The following is a 24,305-nucleotide window of genomic DNA, read 5'->3' as shown; positions in this document are numbered from 1 at the left end:
AGAAGAATGACCCAATAGAACTACCTTGAGCATGTATGGTTCAACAAGCCAAGTTCTCCAGAGGGCACTTTCATGGCTCCTTGCTCATTGTATAGGATTTTTGTGATCGGTTTCTCGATAACATAGTAATCATAACATAATGCTGCTGCATTAATAGAGAGATGCTCAGAGGACAGAGTGACTGTGTTTATAGCAGAAATTAATGAAGCATGCTGCCAAAGTTCGTTTTGGCAAGACTTGCCGGCTGGACATCACACACACACACACAATAGAGTGCTGTGCACTGTCCAGCTAGCAAGACTCATTGAAACATTGGAGAACGGTTTTCATTGCTTTGGATTACCTGTTCAAATTTCCATCCATCAGACATTGTTGAAACCATTTGCGTCAGTTCTTCCTCTTGACACTGAAGCACTCTATAGACATGTTTAATTGGCACCTGCAAGAGGGTATGGAAATTGGAATTAATGCAAAGAAGAGCAGTAGAATGCTCAAGCTAGGAAAACATGAAGGGTGGTTACATAATCAAAATGCAACACAAGGTAAACTAACCCTATCCCCAAACACCCATTTTGGGCCAATCACGTAAAATTAAATTAAAGCAAATACTAAAAAGGGGGGGAAAAAAAAACAAATGTTTGGGGTTTCCTTTGATTATTCCCTTTCTATACTTTATCCTCTTTTTAATAAGATAAATCTATTAGCTTTTGGCCTGCTTTCATTGTCTCTTCTTGCTCAGACTCCTTAAGTACTCTTTCCCAGAATGGCTCTATGTCTGCAGATACACTAATTAGCTTACACAGTTTTCTAGGTAGAATTCCCTGAGCTTATTTGGTGATTAACGCTTATTAGCTGCTGCACTCTCAATTTCAGTTTCTTTGCTGCTAAACTTTCTCTCTGAAAATCCCACACGACATTGTACACAGACAACAGCAGGCAAATCTACAAGTCAGGACATGGCAGAGATATTGTTAGCATTAACTGCCATGATAAAATGGCGTTTCATTATCTAATGACGTCAATCTGAGGCTCAATGGTTGTTTTGTCTGCTCTTCCCCAAGATAATTTATAAACGGAGGGCACGTTGTTAATGTTGTCCAGTTATCTGCTGAGGATTTCCATTTATGGAACATTTTGTGCATTTTCTTTCCCTCTGTTTACTGAAATGTCAGCAGTCGCAGCAGTACTACAGCTGAAGTGAAAAGGCAAGATCGGTTTACATCCCCAGGACATGCTCGACTAAGGAGAGCAGAACTGAGAAGTAAGCAAAAGTTGATCTATCTGAAAGATTACCTTAGGCTTTCTACAAATACTCCATCTTTAAAAGAACTTCAAATATATACAGCCCTGCGAAATATGCTGGCACTATAGAATAGTAATTATAATTTACGTCACTCATGAAGGTCCAACATGGAGCTGCAAAGCACCCAACCATGACACCTAAAATGCAAGACATAAATACATTCCAACCTGAATGCAGATGGGACTTCTCTACTGTAATATTTTGTCCTGCACCATATTAAGCAATTACTTTATCTCAAGATCACAAAGCAAGGGACATATTCTGATTGGTCAGAACATTGTTTTTGTACATATCTTTACGTAAAAATAAGGAGTAGGAGTGACTGCAATGCTTCCCTTTTACACAAATTCTGCATGTAGAGAGACATGTCTGGTGATTTTAATAGAGTGAGCTCTAATACATCTTCTAGGCAAAAGGAGCCCCCCGTAAGATATATTGGACTGTCAACGATTATCTGACACCCAACTGCTGCACGAAGACAGAATGAAGAGAAACAGATGCTGAGAGAGGAATAGTGTCAAAAGAAAAACTGCATTTCTTTCCTTCTATTATGTATACATGGGATTCTGTATCCGAATTCCTGTTTTCAGCATATACCTCCAGGGCTAGGGCTTGAGCATGCTCAGTTTGCTTCTCTCTCCCTCCCTTTTCCCCCCTCTCTTCTCCCTGCTGTAGCCAGGAAGTGATGTCACAGCAAATGACTATGGCAGCTGCTATCCTAAACAAACAGAGAGCTTCTAGAGCTGTTTACTCAGGTATGGTAAAGCATTCTGCAGAATAAATATAGTGTTATAGCTTGCACTATTGTGGCTAAATTTGCAATAAACTGCTTCTGTAGCGTTCCTTCTCCTTTAATGATAGATCTTATACAGATAATCAACTTTGTAGCTGACAAGAAGCGCATGGAAACACAGAAATAGCAGCAATCAATAGGGTGGTGCTCTTAACATGAGAAAGGCATAATTTCTATGCATTACTCATTTAATGAGGTACAAGGCAGCAATATACAGCTCTAATTTTTAAATGGGACTGAATGGTACAGGAGTAAAGGAAGTGACACGCATCCCCAGTTGACCTCATACTTAAGCACACATGATACTGTACAGACTAAAAATAGATGCCAGTGCAGTGTTCTTATCTGGCACTGATCCGAAATCCTAAGGTGACAATAAGCCAAGGGTAAAGGTTTATAGCCTGAAAGTGTATACTGGAATCCGCGTGAGATCCGAGCAGCAGTCTGAGAGGGAAAGAAAAACATTCATCCTCATAAACACTTAGGTCTCGTTACAGAGGTGCACGAAGGATAAGGGCTGTAAAGACATTTGAAAACAAATGATTGTTTAGAAACATTAACAGGAAGTGTGTCTCCAAAATATCAGCGAGCCTTACCTGTGATGTTTTGCTGTCTCTTTCCCGTATTCTGTCCTTAACTAATTTAATTAACGATGTGATGTTATAGAATTCTGCTTCTTCCAGAACACCTGTATATTAAAGTACAGAAGAGATTTAGGAAAAAGTAAATATCTGAAAGTTATGGAATTTTTTAAACTTCCATGTACCCGCATAAGGAAGCGCATTGCATACACCGATTATGCATGGTGCTGGCATAATCCTCACAATCATGCATGCAATTAAAAGTTAAAATGAAGTCACTTTCAACTGGCATGAGGATCCCACTGACCTAACTTTCGCAAAGGAAACTGCCCTACAAATTTGACAAGATTTCTTCAGTGCCATTTTCTGAAAAGTCATGGATATGGCATGAAATTCACTTTGAACACCATAATAATAATAAAAAAAGCAGCACTCTTAGCAGAATGATATACAGTATGTAAGCCTTAATGTTCATAAAAGGAACATGTGTATTATTATCTAGGTCAGCTACAGGAATACATATATAACTGGCATTTAGGGGTCACTTTATTGGACAAATACAAGCCTCACACAGGGGAGGGATTCACTAGTAGGACCCTGCCAAGCACAAGGTCTTTTAAAAAGCACCCTGCAGTCAATGAAAACTCTAAACAATGTTAATGGAGAAATAAGATGGTTTAGCACAATGGCAAGCACTTGCACAGAACATATATTATACCCAAAGCAGTTACAAAAGGCTACAATGAACCTGGTTCATGGACCTAGCAACCAGGCATTCGATTGATAGAAACCTTACAAACTGCCTTCTGGTGGTCAGGGTAACAAACCCCAGCAATCAGACAGGATCTTTAAAAAGTTTCATATTGAAGACAATAGAAAATACCAAACACGCTCACAGAGAGGGTGGTTACTAGCATGATTATAGCTTGAACACAAGTCACACCCTCTAATCGTACAGGGTAAACAGGAAATTCAAGTTCAGACATAGAATATTACATAAAAGGACAGGCAATTGCAAACAAATTGGTCAAGGAACTCCCAACATAAACTCAGGCACATGGACCTCTATTAACTGCTGTATGCCTTCATTGTTCCACATACTGCAGAATGAGAAGCATCAAACTAGAGACAGGGAGGGAAATCTTGTGACTTTTTTGTTACAAAACAAGGAAGTAAAAAAATGTTTTCCCCTTCCCACCCCTAAACTGCATATGCAATTCACTTGACAAATGTAGGACATAGGTGTATACGGCCCTTTTAATCTGGAAAGTGATGCCTCATGAGGAAACTGCGGAATACGAAGCGTCACGCGTGCCATGCCGCAGGCGATTTTTTATTATAGCCGGTGGAAGCTGTTCGGGGAGATTAGTCACCCCAAAGAAGAGGCGATTAGTCGCCAGGCGACTAAATCTCCCTGAATCGCCAGGTGTGCCCTTCCCATTGAATTACCTTTTAGTATGTTACAGAGAGTGATATTTAGGGACAATTTGCAATTGGTTTTCAAATTTTTTTTTTTTTTATTACTTTGAGTTAGTTTAAATTACCCTTGCATTGGTTCTAAGCTTAAGCAAAATACCTAAAGGAAGAAAAGAAGTGTTCAGTCTATGTGGATAACATCCTTTCCCTTTGGGGAGGGAAATCTCGTGAGTTGTTTGTTACAAAACAAGGAAGTAACAAATTAGCATTTGGCTGAATCTTTCACAAAGGATTTGGGGGTTCGGCCAAATACAAAATAGTGGATTCAGTGCATCCCTATCAGTAACAGAAAGACTTCAGTGGTAAAATGTTCAAGCATAGGTTTTGGCCAAGTACAGAACCAAATCTGAACCCTAATTTTCATATGCAAATGACAGTAAGCAAAGTATAAAGAGAACCACCTGCTGTGGGGGGGGGGGTTAAAGATTTTTTTTTTAGCTTCCTTGTTTATGTGATTTTTGGGTCATGTAGTTTTAGGCACTCTGATTCGGCCACAGAGAGAATCTGAAACTCCTCTTTCTTGCTCCCATCTGAGCTTGTTACAAAGTGTAGTCTGGACAAGTCTAGTATAAACTAGCATTCTGTTGATACAAACCAGATGCCTAGATTTTCTCCTACTTTCTGCCATCAGCATAGCTAAATGTAGAGACAATTCTATCAGTAAAGTATCGTTCTCAGAAATTAAATGAATACAGGAAAGATGCACACTTACCTTCTTCTGCTAGGTCTCTGTTTATCACAAGTTTTCCGTGTCTCAAATAGTTCAATACTGGCCCAAAGTATGTAGGGTCTCTGTCTATTAGATATGCTCCCGTTTCATCCTAAAAGTTAAATAAAACTTATTAAAAATATATTCCTGGTCCAGTGCTTGGTAGAGTGAATATTGCAAATAATACCAGAATACACAACAATACGAGTTGCCTTAACATAACTGGTGCAAAGTAATAGTAACGAGTGTAGGAAAGAATACACTTCTAAAAAAAACATCTTATATAAAATAAGCAAAGTTTCTTGCTTCTAAAGCCATTCCCATTTTAGAACACTTATTTTTTTTACAGGGCCAACAAATATCCAAGTTGAAACTAGGCCCAATAAAAAGGAATAGCTCTTCTGTGTAGTCCATTTAAAATAGAATAAGATAAAATATGCCGTTTGCTTATAAACCCCTTTGACTTGACCTTGTATTTGCAGAAAGGACCTGTGTACCAAGCTTTCAGTTGATCAATTCATTTGACAAATGTAGGACATAGGTGTATACGGCCCTTTTAACCTGGAAAGTGATGCCTCACGAGGAAACTTCGGAATACGTAGCGACGCGTGTGCCATGCCGCAGGTGATTTTTCATTATAGTCAGCAGAAGACAGGGGGAAGCTGTTCGGGGAGATTAGTTGCCCCAAAGAAGAGGCGATTAGTCGTAAGGTGACTAAATCTCCCTGAATCGCCAGGTGTGCCCTTCCCATTAAATTAACTTTTAGTATGTTACAGAGAGTGATATTTAGGGACAATTTGCAATTGGTTTTCAAATTTTTTTTTTATTACTTGTGGTTTGAGTTAAATTACTCTAGCAACCTTGCATTGGTTCTAAGCTTATGCAAAATACCTAAAGGAAGAAAAGAAGTTCAGTCTATGTGGATAACATCCTTTCCCTTTTGAGTGCATCCATTAGAACGGCAGAGCAGCAATATCGGGCTTTTACGCAAATGGAGAACAGATGCTTCAATGTTATTATTTTAATTTTGTTGCTTTTGCCATCTTGCTATAGGCATCCAAACAAATCATGAACTCCCAAGACGCACAATGTTTTCCTTATTGTGCTTCAGACTCTTGTGGCTGTAAATAATTAGTGTTATGCATGCAGCGGCCTGGTAAACAGGAATGATATCATCCCAATCCATCCAACTGCTTAACTGAACAACAAACCCAAAACAGTTTCAAATTCGTACATCACTAAATGTATTTTTTTTTTTTTTTTTAATTTAAAAAAGTTAGGGGAGAAACAGCCTAACTTTAAAGCTGGCTACTCAAGTTAAATGGTCTACAGATTATATGCAATGTGGCCATACATATAGTAAAGTGTGCCCTTTAACTTTAAGCTAAAAATACATGTTAAAGGGGTGGTGACACGCTAAGATTCCAGGAAGATTAGTCAAGCAGCGACAAATCTCTTCTTTGTGCGACTAATCACCCCCCGAAAAACGTTCCCGCGGCAAGAATGTAAATCGCTGGGCGACTTATCTTCCGGAATCTTAGATTGTGTCAGCACCCTTAAGGGTTTAAGCACAAGGGCAGGTTTGGGAAGATTTAGTCGCCTGGCGACAATCTCCCTGAACTGCCTTCCACAATGACAAAACGCCAGCGCCAATGTACTTGCGTCGCTTCGATTTCCGAAGTCGATCGAAGTTGCCTCACAAGGAAACTTCGGAAATCGAAGCGCCGCGAGTGCATTGGCGCTGGCGTTTTGTCATTATAGCAAGTGGAAGGCGGTTCAGGGAGATAGTCGCCCCGCAGAAGAGGCGATTATTTGCCAGTTGACTAAATCTCTCCGAATCTGCCTGTGTGCTAGTTCCCTAAGTTAACCGTTCTATATTCTAAGCAACTTTTCAACTGGTCTTTATTTTGTATTTTTTTATGGTTTTTGAATTACAATATGTGTCTTCTTCTTCTGAGGGTCACTGACTCCTTCTAAAAAGCAAAAGCTCTGTAAGGCTAAACATGTTCATATTCCAGCAGCTTAATGATACCTCAAATGGCAAGTCAAACCCAAAAAAAAAAAAATTGCCATTTAAAGTGGACCTGTCACCCAAACACAAAAATCTGTGTAATAAAAGTCCTTTTCAAATTAAACATGAAATCCAATTTCTGTTTTTTATTAAAGCATTCATAGCTGTTGTAAGCTCATTTAAAAATCTCAGCTGTCAATCAAATATTGTCTGCCCCTCCTCTATGCCATGGGCATAGAGGCGGGGCAGACATTTACTTTCACTTTCCATTCAGCACTTCCTAGATGTCACTGCTCTCCCCACATTCCCCCGTTCTCTTTACCATTTAATTGTGTAGCCAGGGCATGGGGATGGACATCAGGTCCCCCATTCTGGTGCACAAACAAGATTCTGAGATGATACAAGGCTTTCCTTAAAAGCAGTGTCAACAAAATGGCTGCTGCCTGCTTGCTATCATTTTGAATTCCCAGACTGAAGGAAACAAGATTCAAAAAATTTATATAGTGTAATTAAAGTTAATTTTGCTTGACTAATGTGATAAAATAGGATTTGGAATAATTTTTTTGGGTGACGGTTCCCCTTTAAAAGAAAACCATAAATCTAAGCAACTTTCCAATGTAAATTTTTTAAAAAAAGTTTCCAGTGCTTTTAGTTATTTGTAAAAACAATTGCTATTGAAAGCAGGATTTAATTGACTCCTAGTGGTTACTTTTAAAACAATGTTGCAAAAGTCTTGGTTCCCCAGCAAAGACAGCTGCCCTGTCTTACATTGCATCAACAGTCTGAGCCATCAGGGCAGATAATAGAAAGGGACAAACAATGCTTTCTTTATAAATTAAAAACCATAGAAATTTGTATGTACAGGTATGGGATCCGTTATCTGGAAACCAGTTATCCAGAATTACAGATAGGCCATCTCCCACAGACTCTATTTTATCAAAATATTGAAAAAAAAATTCCTTTTTCTTTGCAATAATAAAACATTTTACTTGATCCAAACAAAGATATAATTAATCGTTATTGGAAGCAAAACCAGCCTATTTGGTTTATTTAATGTATAATGTTTACATTACATCAGTAGACTTAAGGTATGAGGTAAGACCCCAGGTCCTTCTGGATAACAGGTCCCATACCTGTATATGTATATAACAACGTTGCTTAGAATGAAGTTTTCTTTTATCAGGCAAACATTTTTGGGGTTGACATTCCCTTTAATGCACCTGTTTTATAGTAATTGTAAGATATACAATAAATTGGCTTGATCTTATCACTGGGGCCAGTTTAATCATTGTCTGATGCAAGTTAAACCTACCAAATAGACGTGGCTGAACCCTGGCGAGATATTGGTCAAACAGGCTCTATGTTTGGTCCCATTCATTGTCCAGTAACCTTCCAACTTAGTTTATCATGGCAAAGCCAGCAACTTAAATTGACCTTATACCAGCAGCTTCAGATGCACATTTGAGAGACAGATTCTCCTTTCTTTTTTTTTTTTTTTGGCTTGTCCATGTTATTGTGACCTTCTCCCTCTTGGCAAGTGAATCTGATATCAGAAGGAGAATGAAAGTCCTTTCCTTCCTCAACCCATGTAGCCCCAGACAAGTCTGCGGCCGCAAGGTCTGCTCACAGATAATAACACCACAAACTTATCCACTGATGGAGCCTTTTGGCAGGTACTCTATGAGAAGAGGTGGGGAGGTTACAGATCATTTATAACAAACTATTTTTTCTAGAGATAAACTGGGTCAGCCCAAGTGTCATCACTAGATTTATCCAACTTTACAGCAACAAAAAAAAAAAAGCATTGGTTTGGTTTTGAAGTAAGATGTCCCAAACGCCATTTTAATTTGCCAGTTGTGTGGGGATATGATAAAATAGCTGCATTTTCATGTATCAGGTCCCCATGAAACACCATTCAAAGAGGACAATCATCTTTGACAATTAAAATTGTGCTCTTCTAAGTAGGGATTTACCGAATCCACTATTTTGGATTCGGCCAAACCCGAGAATCCTTTGCAAAAGATTTGTCCGAAAACCATATCAAATCCAAATTTGCATATGAAAATTAGGGGAAACATTTTTTACTTCCTTGTTTTGTGACAGTCATGCGATTTCCCTCTCTGCCCCCAATTTGAATATGCAAATTAGGGTTTTGGATTCGGTTTACCCTGGCAGAAGGATTCGGCCGAATCCGAAGCCTGCTGAAAAAAAAAGAATCCTCGCCGTAATCCCGAACCGAATCCTGGATTCGGTGCATCCCTACTTCGAAGGCAACAGCCATGCTGCAACCCCCTCTCTGGTAACCGAAAGATAGACCCAGCATTTACATGCTTAGAATAGTCAACTGAAACTCCCCATAGCCTGAACACGGAGAGAATCATTGATTTACACACTCCCATTGAGTATTGAGTATTCAAAACAAAATTATCCAATTTTGGGGGGCTGCAAGACATAAAGCTGAACTATTCTGGTAGAAAATTTTAGAAACATGCAGAAAAATGAAGAGAATAGCATAATCCGGAGGGGGATGGAAAGCATATAATGGTGCTCAATTTGCATGCATGCAAATTAGGCTATAAATATACACTTCTATCAAAGCGGCACATTCTAAATATAGTGGCTGTCAGAAGAAAATGCAAACTGGCAACCTAAAATTTTCTTATCTGCACAAAACACTTTTGGGTTTGTACCATAAATCATTTATTTAGTTAAAGGAAAACTATACCCCCAAAGTAAACAATTAAGCAACAGATAGTTATCATATTAGGTGGCATATTGAAAAAATCTTACTAAACTGGAATATATATTTAAGTAAATACTGTCCTTTTACATCACTTGCCTTGAGCCACCATTTTGTGATGGTTGTGTGCTGCCTCAGAGATCACCTGACCAGAAATACTGCAGCTCTAACTGTAACAGGAAGAAGTGTGGAAGCAAAATACAGAACTCTGCCTGACCTAACATGTAAAGTTTGTTTTGTATGTTTGTGTGCACCGTGAATCATATGATCCCAGGGGGCGGCCCTTATTTTTTAAAATGGCAATTTTCTATTTAAGATTACCCAATGGCACATACTACTAGAAAAGAACATTATGAAAATCGTTTATTTACATGAAGCAGGGTTTTACATGAGAGCTGTTTTATGCAATATCTTTTTAGAGACCTACATTGTTTGGGGGGTATAGTTTTCTTTTAAAAGGGGGGGGGGTGTCAGTAGTTTGGCTTCCATTACTTACAAAAGCCATTAATGCAGCAATGGGGCAATATCTCTAAAGCTGTGAGCTTCTAATTGTTGGAACGCCTTTCTACTAGTGTGCGTGGCAACTGAGAATGACATTTGAATATGCAAACAACTTCAGACTTTCCCATCCTGCCAAAAGTGTGACTACGTTGGTTCTTTTGAGTATCCTACTCAGGGAGGGGGAAATAAACAGAATGGCAGGAATATATCATAAAGTCACTACTGACCCTGCCAGTAGCAAAGACTGTATTCCATTAATATAATGAACCTCCGAAATGTGAGCTCAGCATTCAAAGACCTGTATAAAAGCAGCCATGCATTCAATGGTCCCCAAACTCCCACTGGGACTTTCTTTATGTTACTTTATCCACAGAGTACAAACATCCTATTTCCCAAGAACCCCATTAATACTGCCATAGATTTCCTTTCCTTGTACGGTTAAAGATTTGTTCCAGAACTGCACATGGGTCACACTTCAGAATCCGTAAGATTGAGAGAGAAAAAAAAACAGGTCTACCTAACCCAAATGCAACAGACACATGGGCAGATTTATCAAGGGTCGAATTGAAAATTCAAATTTTCAAATTTTGTTATGGCCCAAACTGTCAAATTTGACTAGGGAATTATTAATATTTGATTAGTTTGTTTTTTTGTTTTTTTTAAAAATTCTAATTCGATTTTCGAGATTTATCATACACTGGCTCTTTAAGAATTTGAATATTTGCCACCTAAAACCTGCCGAATTACTGTTTGAGTCAATGGGAGCAGTCCGGGGAGCAGTTTGCAGCATTCCTGACATTCAAGTTTTTATCAGAGAAAAAACTCGAATTAAATTTTTCGGAAGAATAAAGTTTTCGGGTCGATTTAATTGATCCAAGTTTTTAAGAATTCTATTTTTTTTTTTTTAAATAGATTTCGATTGGTCGAATATTGAATTTATGGGAGTTTTCAGAAACTCACATGAATTCAAAATTCGACCTTTGATAAATGTGCTTCCCCACTGGAAAGAGCAGAAGCATAATAGGTACAGCTGCGGGATCAGTTATCCAGAAAAACCCAAATTACAGGAAGGCCATCTCCCATAGTCATTTCAAATCAATTAATTAAAAGTTTTACCATCATTTTCTTTTTCTCTGTAATAATAAAACCATACATTGTACTTGATCCCAACTAAGATTTCATTAATCAAAACAATGCTGTTAGGTTTAATTAACATTTGAATTTTTTTTTAACACTTAGGGGCCAATTCACTAACTTCGAGTGAAGGATTTGAAGTAAAAAAACTTCGAATTTCGAAGTGTTTTTTGGGCTACTTCGACCACGACTTCGAATCGAAGGATTCGAACTAAAAATCGTTCGACTATTCGATAGTCGAAGTACTGTCTCTTTAAGAAAAAAACTTCGACCCCCTAGTTCGCCATCTAAAAGCTACAGAACTCAATGTTAGCCTATGGGGAAGGTCCCCATAGGCTTGGCTAACTTTTTTTGAACGAAGGATATTCCTTAGATCGTTGCATTAAAATCCTTCGAATCGATTCGAAGGATTTAATCGTTCGATCGAAGGAATAATCCTTTGGTCGAACTATTTGCGCTAAAATCCTTCGACTTCGATATTCGAAGTATTTTAATTCCCAGTCGAATATCGAGGGTTAATTAACCCTTGATATTCGACCCTTGGTGAATCGGCCCCTTAGTGGCAGATTTATCAAAGGTTGAGGTGAATTTTCAAAATTGAGCTATTTTGTGTGTACTTCGATTAGGGAATAGTCCAAATTCGATTCAAATTTGTAAAAAAATTAGATAATTTGAATATCGAAATTTATCATGTTCGGTCTCTTTAAAAATTCAACTTTGACCATTTGCCATCTAATACCTGCCAAATTGCTGTTTCAGCCCATGGGGAACCTCCTAGAACCCATTGGAGTCAATCGCTGGATTTTGAAAAATCAAAGGTTTTTTTGGGGAAAACTTTGAATCGAATTCGATCGAATGCGCTATTCTCTCGATTCGGACGAATACGGACCTATTCGATCAAAAAACAAAACTTCGAATTAATTTCGGTTGGTCTTTTTGAATTTCGAAGTTTTTTCAATTCGAAATTTGACCCTTGATAAATATACCCATTAAAGTATAGAGATTCAAATTACGGAAACTTCTAGGTCCTGAGCATTCTGGATAACCCATGTGTTTAAATCATTAACTGTGGGGCATATTTAGTGTAAGACAGACAGAAGTCTTTGTAGACCGATGCATGCAACTGGAGCCAAACAAATTGCTGCTATAATTAAATTTCTCAAAGAAGAAACTTTTTTTTTTTTACATTTATAGGTCTTATAATGGGCAATAAATAAAATCACAAGATCGTTGAAAAATACGTTATACAGTATATTCGGGGACCTTATAGGCTCTGTACCAAGTAAAATGCATTAAACCGTCAAAAATTATTGTGTACATGCCCTATCCTACACGGCAACACTTAGCGAACATCACCCATAATGCACCGGTCAGTTAACTTACATACAATGTGCCCAGAAAAATGCTTTGGCACTGCTAAAACTCATATTTCCCACTGATTATAGAGGATCATCTTCCTTAGAAGGTTTGCTATGAAATTGGTTATTCTGCGTATTAATATCTCATGGCCAGGATTTTGTTTATCTAATATGCAGCACTAATGTTCCTGGAAACCGTAAATACAAGTACATAAATCAGAGGACACAGCAATAGCATTTTGCTCTACAATTTGGCCCTGTGATATTTTTATTTTAAAGGGGATTTTCTCTAGGGTGGTGATTTTTTTTTTCTTAAAAGGTGCTGTGCCCAGGAAAAAAAAAAATCTTATTGTATTCACTTATTTTTTTTTTTAAAGTGTTATTTCAGAAGAAAAAAACCCCCTAAATTTGCCGTTTGCTCTATTATTTAATATGTATTTTAAAAGGTATGCAGTAGTAACAACTTTACTTCTATTCAAATAAGGTATGAACTAGCTTTGCACATAGTTTGGGATCATTTGGCCCATCACTCCATGTTGACACTTGAGCAGCAGTTATTTTCAGATAATTCAGCAGAAATAAGACTTTTCTTGTAGGGATTTACCGAATCCAGGATTCAGTTCGGGATTCGGCCTTTTTCAGCAGGATTCGGCCGACTCCTTCTGCCCGGCATATGCAAATTAGGGGCAGGGAGACAAAACATGTGACTTTTTGTCACAAAACAAAGTAAAAAACGTTTTCCCCTTCCCATCCTTAATTTGCATATGCAAATTAGGATTAGGAATTCGGCAAAATCTTTTACAAAGGATTCGGGGGATCGGCCAAATCCAAAATAGTGGATTCGGTTCATCCCTACTTTTTCCATTTACTCTACTATTCATTTGTGACTGTTTTTCTTAAAAAAAAAAAAGAAAAAAAAACCCCCACAGTTTAAACTGTGGCAACCCTAATTTTACATTAGTTGTTATGTTTGGACTTGCTAAGCAGAATCCCCGAGTTTCATTAAAGGTTGTTGTTAGATTTGATACAATAGTTGCCAATATTCCACAGATACTGCTAAGAAATGTATCAACTAATGTATCAACTAAATGTAGCAAATTGTAACAGTTCAGAATGTGCTTGATCACTGAGCTGCCAGACACTAGAGACAAGAACATTAAATTTAAACTTACATTTTAGGAAAAAAGCAAATACATAAAAGGTGGAAAGCAACAGGGAAAAAAAAAAAAAAAGGATTTCTGGTGAACAATCTTGAAACAAAAAACTGAAAACGTTTTGGAAGGTGAACAACCCTTTAAGTATGAAGTGAACCAAACGAGAGAATTTTCAGTCCGTGGGTTATTAAACACATTTCTTTTTAAAAGTCAAAGTTTACAAAAAAAAAACTGCATAAATTCCACAGCCAACAAGAGAATAAACAGCATTTCTATGTCCTTCATCTCTAGCATTTCTATTGTTGGCACAAAAGACCGCATGCAGTGGCTGCATTTAAATTGAAGCTTGCTTTATGAAAATCAAAAAAAACCACAAAATTTAATGGTTGTTTGATTACTAAACAATGGCTGTAAACCAACATCTACATGCCAGCCTTCCTATAAAAATGATCAGTATAAAGTACAGCTATGAAATCAACTGATGTGACGGTCAACAAGATTCCTAAGCTCTGTACAAAGGCAAAAACACGGTGCCATTTCAGTTCAGCTCCTAGATAGCACCCAAGTATATTCACTTTCTGCCCAGTATGTGTTACTTTTTTTCCCAAATGATCCAGAGGGGAAGCAAACGGATTTTTTTTTTTTTAACTTGTCTTTCATTTACAACAGTAACATTTCAGAGCAAGGAATTGTGAAAAAGATCATTAAAATTAAAACTAAAGTTAAATCAGTCACTTAAAAAACCTAGATATGAACACAGATCAGGTCAAATGTGTCTTTGTAGCACAGCAACATGAAAATCAGGGCTGTGTAACCCAAACAAGGCCTTCATTAGGGTATTTTCACCCAAAACAACTTAAGCAGGCAAAAGCTTTAGTCACAAAAACAAAAGCAGATATTGTGTAAGTGATGCTGGTGCACCTGCCAGCATTGCCCCTAAGCACCATTTCCTTGCTCCGGACCCTGATACTTGTGTGTTATCAAGTGGTGAATTTGAATTAATTTCTCACTGTAGAGAGCAACATTCTCGGTTTACTGAATTAGAGGGAGAGCAATATGTGAAGATAGTATTAAAGCCATTTATGCAAAAACAAATGTTTTATGAACGTGTTTAGAACTTAATATTTATTTGGATTTGGAAAAACAGCAGTAGAAGAGGGAAAACAATATTAAGGTTTTTAAAATTGAGGTAGATAAAGTTTGGGATTCGGCCAAATCATGACGCGTGCATGAAGGATTAGGCAAATCCTGGACCCTATTTGCATATGCAAATTAATGCAAGGAAGGGCTAAAGAGCTGCATTTGGATTTTGCCTAATCCCCCAGGGCATCTCCAAAAAGGAAAAGAAAAAAAAAAAGAAAAAAAAAAAAAGAAGGATTCCCAACCAGCTATACATGGAACATAAGAGCTATCTTAAGGGGTCCTTGCAAGAGAGGGGGTTTAAATTATAAAAACAGGGAAAAAATGTAATGTAGTAGCAGCCCATTGTCACAGTTACAAATAGTGAAATATAGAAATAATTTGGCAAACCTCCTGTACATGGACAGCTGTCTCAGATCTTCAGGTCAGAAAGGATTTCAGTGTTATCTAAATTATGCTGAATGTGGGTCATGAAAGAACCATCTGTCACTATTAGCAAATATGCTACCAAATTAAAAAGGAAAAAAAATAGGGCACACAAACTTGTGTAATACATGTGCATGGCTGCTAGAGCACTATGCTTTATAAAAACCTAAAACCCCCATGAAAAGGGCATGAAACAATTTATTTCTACGTCCTTGCAGGCTTTACAATGAATGGGCAATAGACTCTAGCATTTTGTGTTATATTTAAAAATGAACCTTAATGCTTTAGCCAAAAAAACAAAAACCTTCATGCAAAATCTCTGCAATCTTTCCTCATGTCAAGCCTCGTCTGCTAGTGCCTTTACTTTTATCATCTATTATACATCTAGTCCAAAAAAAGCTCATTTTCTGTAAATGTATATTTGTCCTGCTGTGATCTTTATATAGGACATTCAGCTATGAGCAGCGCCTGCACGGCAACTGTCTGTCTGTCCCTGCCCTCTGTAGATTCCACAGACACTCCTAAAGAGCCTTGTGCAGGTTCACTCTAGAAACAGGTTAGATGACCCTACATTTACTGCACATTTAAGGTAGGGCACACAGGCAGATTCGGGGAGATTAGCTGCCCAGTGACAAATCAACTCTTCTTCGGGGCGACTAATCTCCCCAAACTGCCTCCCCTTCGCCTAAAATGTAAATCGCTGGCGGGATGGCACTCATAAGGATTTATTTTCTGAAGTCGCCCGAGGTTTCCTCGTGAGGCAACTTCGGGCCGACTTCGGATTTACACTTTAGCCGGTGTGGAGGCAGTTTGGGAAGATTAGTTGCCCCGAAGAAGAGGAGATTTGTCGCCGGGCGACTAATCTACCCGAATTGCAGCGTGTTTCTGCCCTTAATAATAATTTCTGGCCAATAATTGTAAATGGTGGCCTAAGGTATTAAATGTCAGATTAAGTTTGTAGGTCCCGGATCAACACCAGGGTGCCGTAGCCCTAAAAGTTGCCATACACGGAGAGATCCGCTCGTTTGGCGATGTCGCCAAACGAGCGAATCTCTCTCTCCGATTTGCCCACCTTGAGGGCCCAACGATCGAAACCTAACAAACAGGAACGGGCGGTCGGATCGCGGGACCGCACCAACCAACAGATGCGGCCACGATCCGACGGGATTTTTAGTCCCATCTGATCGAGATCTGGCTGACTTTCGGCCAGATCTCTATCGGGGAAGCCCGCCGGGGGCCCCCATACACGGGCCAATAAGCTGCCGACTCGGCCTGTCAGCAGCTTTTATCGGCCCGTGTATGACCACCATTAGGCTAATTTCACACACAGCATTCTGTTACTAGTAAATTTTGTTGTGACTTGTCAACACCGTGACCATGAAGTAGAATGACTGACAGAGTAACGTGCTGTACATAGGGTGTAGGCAGAATTATCCTATGAAAAAAATCTATACTAAACGCCCAGTGAGGTATTAGTTCATAGGAAAAGAAAAAAAAATCTATACACAGGTATAGGAGTGGTTATGCAGAATCCTCGGGACCTGGGGTTTTCCATATAACGGGTATTTCCATGATTTTGATCTTCATACCTTAAGCCTGCTAGAAAATCATGTAAACATTAAATAAACCAAATAGGCTGGTTTTCCTTCAAATAAGGATTTATTATATCTGAGTTAAGATCAAGTAGAAGGAACTGTGTTATTATTACGGAGAAAAAGGAAATCATTTAAAAAAATTAGGATTATTTGATTATAATGGAGTCTATGGGAGACGGCCTTTCCGTAATTGAGAGCTACCTGAATAACAGGTTCCCATACCTGTATATCCATTCATCAGCAGAGTTTTTACTGTATTGTTCAGCTGTGGGTCAGTTAAATTTCTTACGTTTATCAGCGACTGCGCTGTGATTTGCTATGTAAAGTGATAATAAGGTCACAAAAGATAGGCAGCTTCCTTGGATTCAAACAACAACAACATTTAACCACAGGTATGCATAACTAAAGCAAATACAGCTGCTAGAAGGACAAGCTAAGATAACATTTTATTAAAAAAATAAAAATAATTGGTATTGCTCTGCCAAAAGCCCACATGGTTGACCCTCTAATATACACTCTATATGCCAGTGCAAGGTGCAATACGCATTCTTTTACTGAATCATATTTCATATAACATTTAATCTTTCAATGATTTGCTATTGCTACTTTTAAACAAATTAAGTAGTCGACTGAATCCTAAACATATTAGCTTGATAAAACCCTAGCTTCAAGGTCTCGTTCAGTGCTACCATTGGGTGTTCTTAGCTTTTCCTGGCAAGCTAGTACCATCACTTAAAGTTAACTTTTAGTATGTTACAGAATGGCTAATTCTAAGCAACTTTTCAATTGGTCTTCATTATTTTATTTAATTTTTCTGTTTTTCTTTAATTGTTTGCCTTCTTCTTCTGACTGTTTCCAGCTTTCATATGGGGTCACTGACCCCATCTAAAAACAAATGCTATGTAAGGCTACATATTTATTGTAGTTACGATTTAGTCCTCATCTTTCTATTCAGAAACTCTCATTCATATTCTAGTCTTATTCAAATCAAAGCATGGTTGCTAGTGTAATTTGGACCATAGCAACTGTCTGCATCATACTAACAGTTAATCCAAAGTATAATGTATAATAGTATAATGTAAAGTGTGATATTTAGAGACAAATTTTAACTAGTTTACATTTTTATTTGTGGTTTTTGAGTTATTTTGTTTTATTTATTCAACAGCTCTACAGTTTGCCACTTCAGAATCTTGGTTGATAAGAATTCAAAATTACCCTAGCAACCATGCACTGATTTGACCAAAGACACTGGGATGTGAATAAGAGAGGGCCCGAATAGAAGAGTAATAAAAAGTAACAATAAATTTGTAGCCTTACAGAGCAGTTGCTTTCTAGATGGGGGTTAGTGACCCCAACTTGAAAGAGCTAATATTTAAAAGAAAAACTTTAAAATATACATAATAAAAACCAACTTAGAATGTGCTTAGAATAAGCCTTTCTATAACATACCAAACGTTGACTTAAAATTGAACCACCAGAACTTTAAAGGGATACTGTCATGGGAAAACCTGTTTTTTCAACGTGCATCAGTTAATAGTGCTGCTCCAGGAGACTGCACTGAAAACCCATTTTTCAAAAGAGCAAACTGATTTTTTTTAAATTTCGAAATCTGACATGGGGCTACACATATTGTTAGTTTTCCAGGTGCCCCCGGTCATGTATCCAAATAAAACATTTAAAAAAAAAAAAAAACGGATTTCCTTTTTCTCTGGAATAATAAAACCATACCTTGTACTTGATCCCAACTAAGATATAATGAATCCTTATTGGAAGCAGAAGCAGCCTATTGGGTTTGTTTAATGTTTATCTTGTAGACTTAAGGTATGAAGATCCAAAGAACGGAAAGATCAGTTATCCAGAAGAACCAGGTCAAGAGCATTCTGGATAACAGGTCCCATAGCTGTACAGGTACAACCATGGACTGGCATTCTTGGGAAAGGGATTTGGTATTGGTGCTACACTCCATGCTTTGTACATTCTACTTGTTAAAGGCTCATCTAAAGTCACATTGGTTTCTAATGGCAGATGATTTCGTAGCAGCCCACTCGCCCTTTCAACTAGTCCTGAACTTTCCACCGCTCCTTTTAGCCCCACTCGCCATTGTTTGCAAAACCTGTGCTGCCTCCTCCTACCCATCTGCTCCGACTATTGCTATTACTACTATCTCCTTTCAGCTCCATGTTATCCGTGTCACTACATTGCTTTTATCCATCCACTCCCTCCCTCACCACTAAGTCCCCATCAACTCCACTGAGCCTGCTGATTAGCCATAAGCCCTCAGTAAGTGTCCCATCGCTGTACAAGCCCAGTTACTCTGTCCCTCCACTAAACTCCCCTCTCCCACACACACACCTTATCCGAGTCCAGGTCCGGGTCCGCCTGGCACAGCCGATACAGGAAGGATTTGGGGTCCCTGCACAGGGTTTGCCGCGTCGTCAGGAAGCACGTCCCTCCTACGTTCAGCCGGACCCACTTGGACACCCCGGGAGCGGCGCAGCTTCTACAAACCGGGATCCCACTCCCATTCAACTCGCAGCTATTCCCTGCCATGGCCGTCTCTACCCTGCCACTGACAGTCCCGGAAGTGTGCGCTTTTTAAAAATCCTCCTCTCCTGCTTCTAATTGGGCGCTTGCGTCACGCGAAACGGAAGCGGAAGTTATGTGCTGGAAGGGAAGTGGGGCGAGCGTACAGCTAGATAGCTTGGGTACACAGTTGCCAGGTTATCAGGTTTCCATGAGAAAAATAAAGTGTGTGCTGCCACAAGGACAAATATATAATATGAATGGTACCACTCCAATAAACCAAAAAATTAAATAGCAGGGGGATCCACTCACAGTTCATACCTCCCAACATTTTGAAAATAAAAAGAGGGACAAAAAAATTTTTTCAGCGCGTAGCGCAGCATTTTTTGACCACACCCCTTTCTGTGGCCACCCCCCTAATTACCATGTTTGTTTTACAAAATTTGGCAGGTTATGAAAGTTTGAAAATATTTCTCCTTATCTAAACTGTGTTTTTGTGTCTCAAAATTGTTACAAAGTATCTTATTTGCACCTGTTAGCTGTTCTGGGCTCTCTGCTAAAAGCCAATTAAGTGAGAAACTTTGTTTCTTTTTCTGGCTGTTCAGTGCATAGAAAAGAGGGACTTTCCAGTACAAATGAGGGACTGCGGGTTGAGCTGTCAAAAGAGGGACTGTCCCTCCGAAAAAGGGACAGTTGGGAGGTATCAGTTCTCCTCAGTGCCAAGGTGCAAAATCCAAGACACTATATCCAAAACGAAGAATGTGAGGATCTCCAATAATAAAGAGCTATTTTGGGCTACTTTTGAAGTGCCTCTTGGCTAGTTTTGGGCTGGTTTTGTTGCTGGAATGTGTTATATCTACTGCTCAACCGCCCACCACATTCACACACAAAAAATGTGTTCCCTCATAGATGTGCACTCCTACCGACACAGCAAAATGTGGCACATACAATGAATTTTGTAAAAAACATACTGATCTGAGCACAAAGTTTTTAAAAATGTCCACACAAGTTGTACAGGCTGATACATTAGATAGCTTTAAGAAGGGGTTGGATGGCTTTTTAGCAAGTGAGGGAATACAGGGATATGGAAGATAGCTCATAGTACAAGTTGATCCAGGGACTAGTCCGGTTGCCATTTTGGAGTCAGGAAGGATTTTTTTCCCCCTCTGAGGCAAATTGGAGAGGCTTCAGGTGTTTTTTTTTGCCTTCCTCTGTATCAACTAGCAGTTAGGCAGATTAAAAAAACCCCAAAAAAAACCTAAAAGGTTGAACTTGATGGACGTGTGTCTTTTTTCAACTTTACCTACTATGTTACTATGTAATAAAAAAAGTAGATACCTCCAATATCTTATGTCTTATAGGCTCTTAGTCATGGGCTGGATTTTTGCCACAGGAAGTGGCACACACCAGGCAATTTCTTTTTCAGTGTGGAAAAATGCATATTTTAAGTTCATATGCATTTTTTTAAAAAATTCCAAATGCAACTCGCTATTCTGTTGTCTTTTGGACACACCCCATGCTTGTGGCATCCACAACAACGCAATGAAACACAAAAGAATAAAATGCAACTCTGAATGATGATAAGTATAACCAGGAAGACTATAATAGAGCTAACTAGCACATACATTTAGGTGTGCTCAAATCTGTGTCTCAAACACCCACCAAACACAAAAAAAAAACGCCTGTGGCTTTAAGAGCATAGCTTTGATTAGAAGTTGGTTAAAGGAATTAGTTAATTATTGGTCACTTGTGCTCCTGGCAATTAAACAGAATTATGTTCTTTAGGCTAGTCCACTTATGACGTTTAGATGTATAAAAGTATGCTGAGAATCAGCTGATATGCTGGCAGCAACATAACTTAGGTGTTGTCTTCAAAGGCCCTAGAGATGGTGAACCACAACTACTACCATCCCATCAACAAACAAAGACTGCCAGAATGTTCAGTGAACTTCATCCAGAGGCTCTTAAGCATCATCAGGCCTGGATTTCTATACTGGCCACTCCTAGGCCAGATGGAACCACACTTCCAACCCACCTGCCTTGCAACCCAGTAACCTGACGCTCCTTGTCTCTTGTGTGCTCATGCAAGCCCACCCACTACTATGTTTGTTCTCCAGCCTCTGGGGACTGAGGACTCCTGCTCGTCCAATGCTCGAGGGGCATATGCAACAGGGCAGCAAGCTTCCCCTAATTTTATGCCTCCTTAGGTCCAGGCCATTGTGGCCTTCCAATCTGGGCCTGAGCTACATGTTGCTCTCCAACCCCTTGGATGTTGCTCCCAGTGGCCTCAAAGCAGATGCTCATTTTTGAATTCCAGGCTTGAAGGCAAGTTTTGGTTGCATAAAAATCAGGTGAACTGCCAAACAGAGCCTCAATGTAGGTTGCCAGTCCACATAGGCACTACCAAATAACCAATCAAAGTCCACCCACATAAATCTTGTGTTGCTCCCCAACTCTTTTTACATGTGAATGTAACTCACAGGTATAAATGGTTGCGGACCCCCATTCTAGAAGTCCTATTTAAGATCAGGACGCTGCTGGTCCCCCATCTAAAATACACAATGTTTCCTATTTGTTCAGATGGTACATAAGGAGTCTACACTTGGAAACAATTCAAAAATCAGCTGCAAACAAATGCATTTGTTTTTCAAATATCTCCAGTGATGTCAATGCAAATTTGTACTAGGATCCAACTCAAAACAATAAGCAGTGTTATTAGGCTATGCCCATGGTTTTGATCTATGTATCTGGTTATACATTATAACACTAACATTTGCTGGAAAAACATTAGGTATACAAAATAGACAGAATTAGACCCATCTTTCCATAGAACAAAAAATTCATTATACCTTGCAGTACAAATATAAACACTGTTCCCTCTTTAGACATTCGGGGGCAGATTTACATAGGGTCGAATATCGAGGGTTAATTAAGCCTCGATATTCGACTGCCAAATGTAAATCCTTCCACTTCGAATATCGAAGTTGAAGGGTTTACCGCAAATAGTTCGATCGAACGAAAAATCTTTCAATAGAACGATTTAATCTTTCGAATCGTTCGATTCGCAGGATTTTAATCCATTGGTCGAACGATTTTTCTTCGATAAAAAAATTGCCAGGAAGCCCATGGGGACCTTCCCCATAGGCTAACATTGCACCTCGGTAGGTTTTAGGTGGCGAAGTAAGGGGTCGAAGTTTTTTTTAAAGAGACAGTACTTCTACTATCGAATGGTCGAATATTCAAACGATTTTTAGTTTGAATCGTTCGTTTCGAAGTCGTAGTAGCAAATTCGATGGTCGAAGTAGCCAAAAAAACCATTCGAAATTAGAAGTTTTTTTTTATTCTATTCCTTCACTCGAGCTAAGTAAATGGGCCCCTTCATCTATCAGCCTGGCTCAAGAGAACTTTTTTTTTTTTGGACCTTTAGGAAGTGATAAAACAATGGAATTTCAGAATGATGAAAAAATAGACAATTGCTTTCCTGTAGAGAGATATCAGCATTCAATACTAATAACAGCTACTTGAACTGAGCTCCCAATACAGACGGTTATTTTTTCATAGCTCCTTCTAGGCTTATATGCTCCATGTAAATATTTTGTAACTGTTTGACCATAAAAGGAAATGTAAACCCTCAAAAAAAAAAGTAAAATTACTCAGGGTGCCCTTATGAAAACTTTTGCAATTGACATTAATATTTTTTGTGCTAACATAATGACATTTAAACAACATCCCCACCTGCTGGTCAGTCCTTCTTATTATTGATGGTCTGATGTTAGATGTATGTCATAATAATTGCTACATTGAAAAACAAAATGAATGCATATTACAGAAATGTTTAGAAGAGCACTTTGAGCAATTTGTTTGTCATGAGGGTTTACAGTTTCTTTAAGCGTTGAAATAGAGGAACATAAAAGAGCCATCATTTACAGGAAACTAGATTTTTGCTGAATTAACTTCATTGGCGAATTTTCACATCTTTTTTCGCCAGGTGAAATTTCCCCAGCGAATATTTACAAAGAGCACAAGAATTTATTATTTATTCTCACTATTTCTCCAGGTACAGGGTGATGAACTGCCATAATAAAGACACAGGGTCAAACTGGACCGACGGGACACCGGGAAAAAACCTGGTGGCCTGATGGCCCAGACCCACTCCCAGGGCCGGAACTAGGGGTAGGCAGAGTAGGCACGTGCCTAGGGCGCAAAGCTGGGGGGGGCGCCAGGCACGTACCTGCTCTGTCGCCTACCCCATGTCCGGTCCTCTCACTTCCCGTCTTTTTGATGCTTCTGCGCATGTGAGCACGTCGATTGACGCGTCTGCGCATGCGCGCCGGCGTTAACACGCGCATGCGCGCCGGCGTCAACTTGCGCATGCACGCACACAGCCGGCGCAGCGTCGGCCCAGGTTGCCTAGGGCGCCCACCCAGTGCGGCCCGGCTCTGCCCACTCCACACAGCGAGCAGTCAGCTGCGCTCCTGACCCCCCTCCCCACGTGCAGCTGGGGCCCTGTTGTGGCAGCCTTGGTGGGCCCAGAGCCTCCTAGTCTGACACTGTAAAGACAGAGAAATCATTTTTTTCATACAACTGTCACCTCCTCCATGCTGATATCGCATTTTCTCCACTACAGCTGTATGAGACAAACTACAAGGAGGAATTCTGAGAGAATTAACCAGTAGAACATTTTGCTACATTTCTCTCACAGCAGTGTATTTAACAATGAAAATAGGCCTTGAGTCGACTGAGGCAAAGTTTGGTGGCAAGAGCTTGATATTGCTTCTTCAGGCAGAGGACACGAGAGAGAGCGAACGGTGTCAGTTTTCCATTTGAATCTTTGCTTTTATTCAGGAATTTTTTGACAGAG

General features: G+C 39.2%; 1 protein-coding gene across 2 annotated transcripts in view; it reads right to left on the bottom strand.

The window, feature by feature from the left end:
* The window catches only part of kctd2.S (potassium channel tetramerization domain containing 2 S homeolog), a 29,059-nt gene extending 9,535 nt beyond the window's left edge, over positions 1-19,524 (bottom strand). The window contains exons 1-4 of one of the 2 annotated variants that reach the window (XM_041577795.1): positions 19,274-19,524; positions 4,866-4,974; positions 2,693-2,784; positions 344-439 (exon numbers count right to left, since the gene is read on the bottom strand). In XM_041577795.1, coding sequence (XP_041433729.1) covers positions 344-439; positions 2,693-2,784; positions 4,866-4,974; positions 19,274-19,471 — 495 coding nt within the window. In that variant the 5' untranslated portion in view covers positions 19,472-19,524. 2 annotated transcript variants of the gene reach the window in all.
* Between the last annotated feature and the right edge of the window lie 4,781 nt (positions 19,525-24,305).

This window comes from Xenopus laevis, chromosome 9_10S, assembly GCF_017654675.1.
Source record: "Xenopus laevis strain J_2021 chromosome 9_10S, Xenopus_laevis_v10.1, whole genome shotgun sequence".
Taxonomy (NCBI): Eukaryota; Metazoa; Chordata; class Amphibia; order Anura; family Pipidae; genus Xenopus; species Xenopus laevis.
This window is presented reverse-complemented; position numbering and strand designations above follow the sequence as displayed.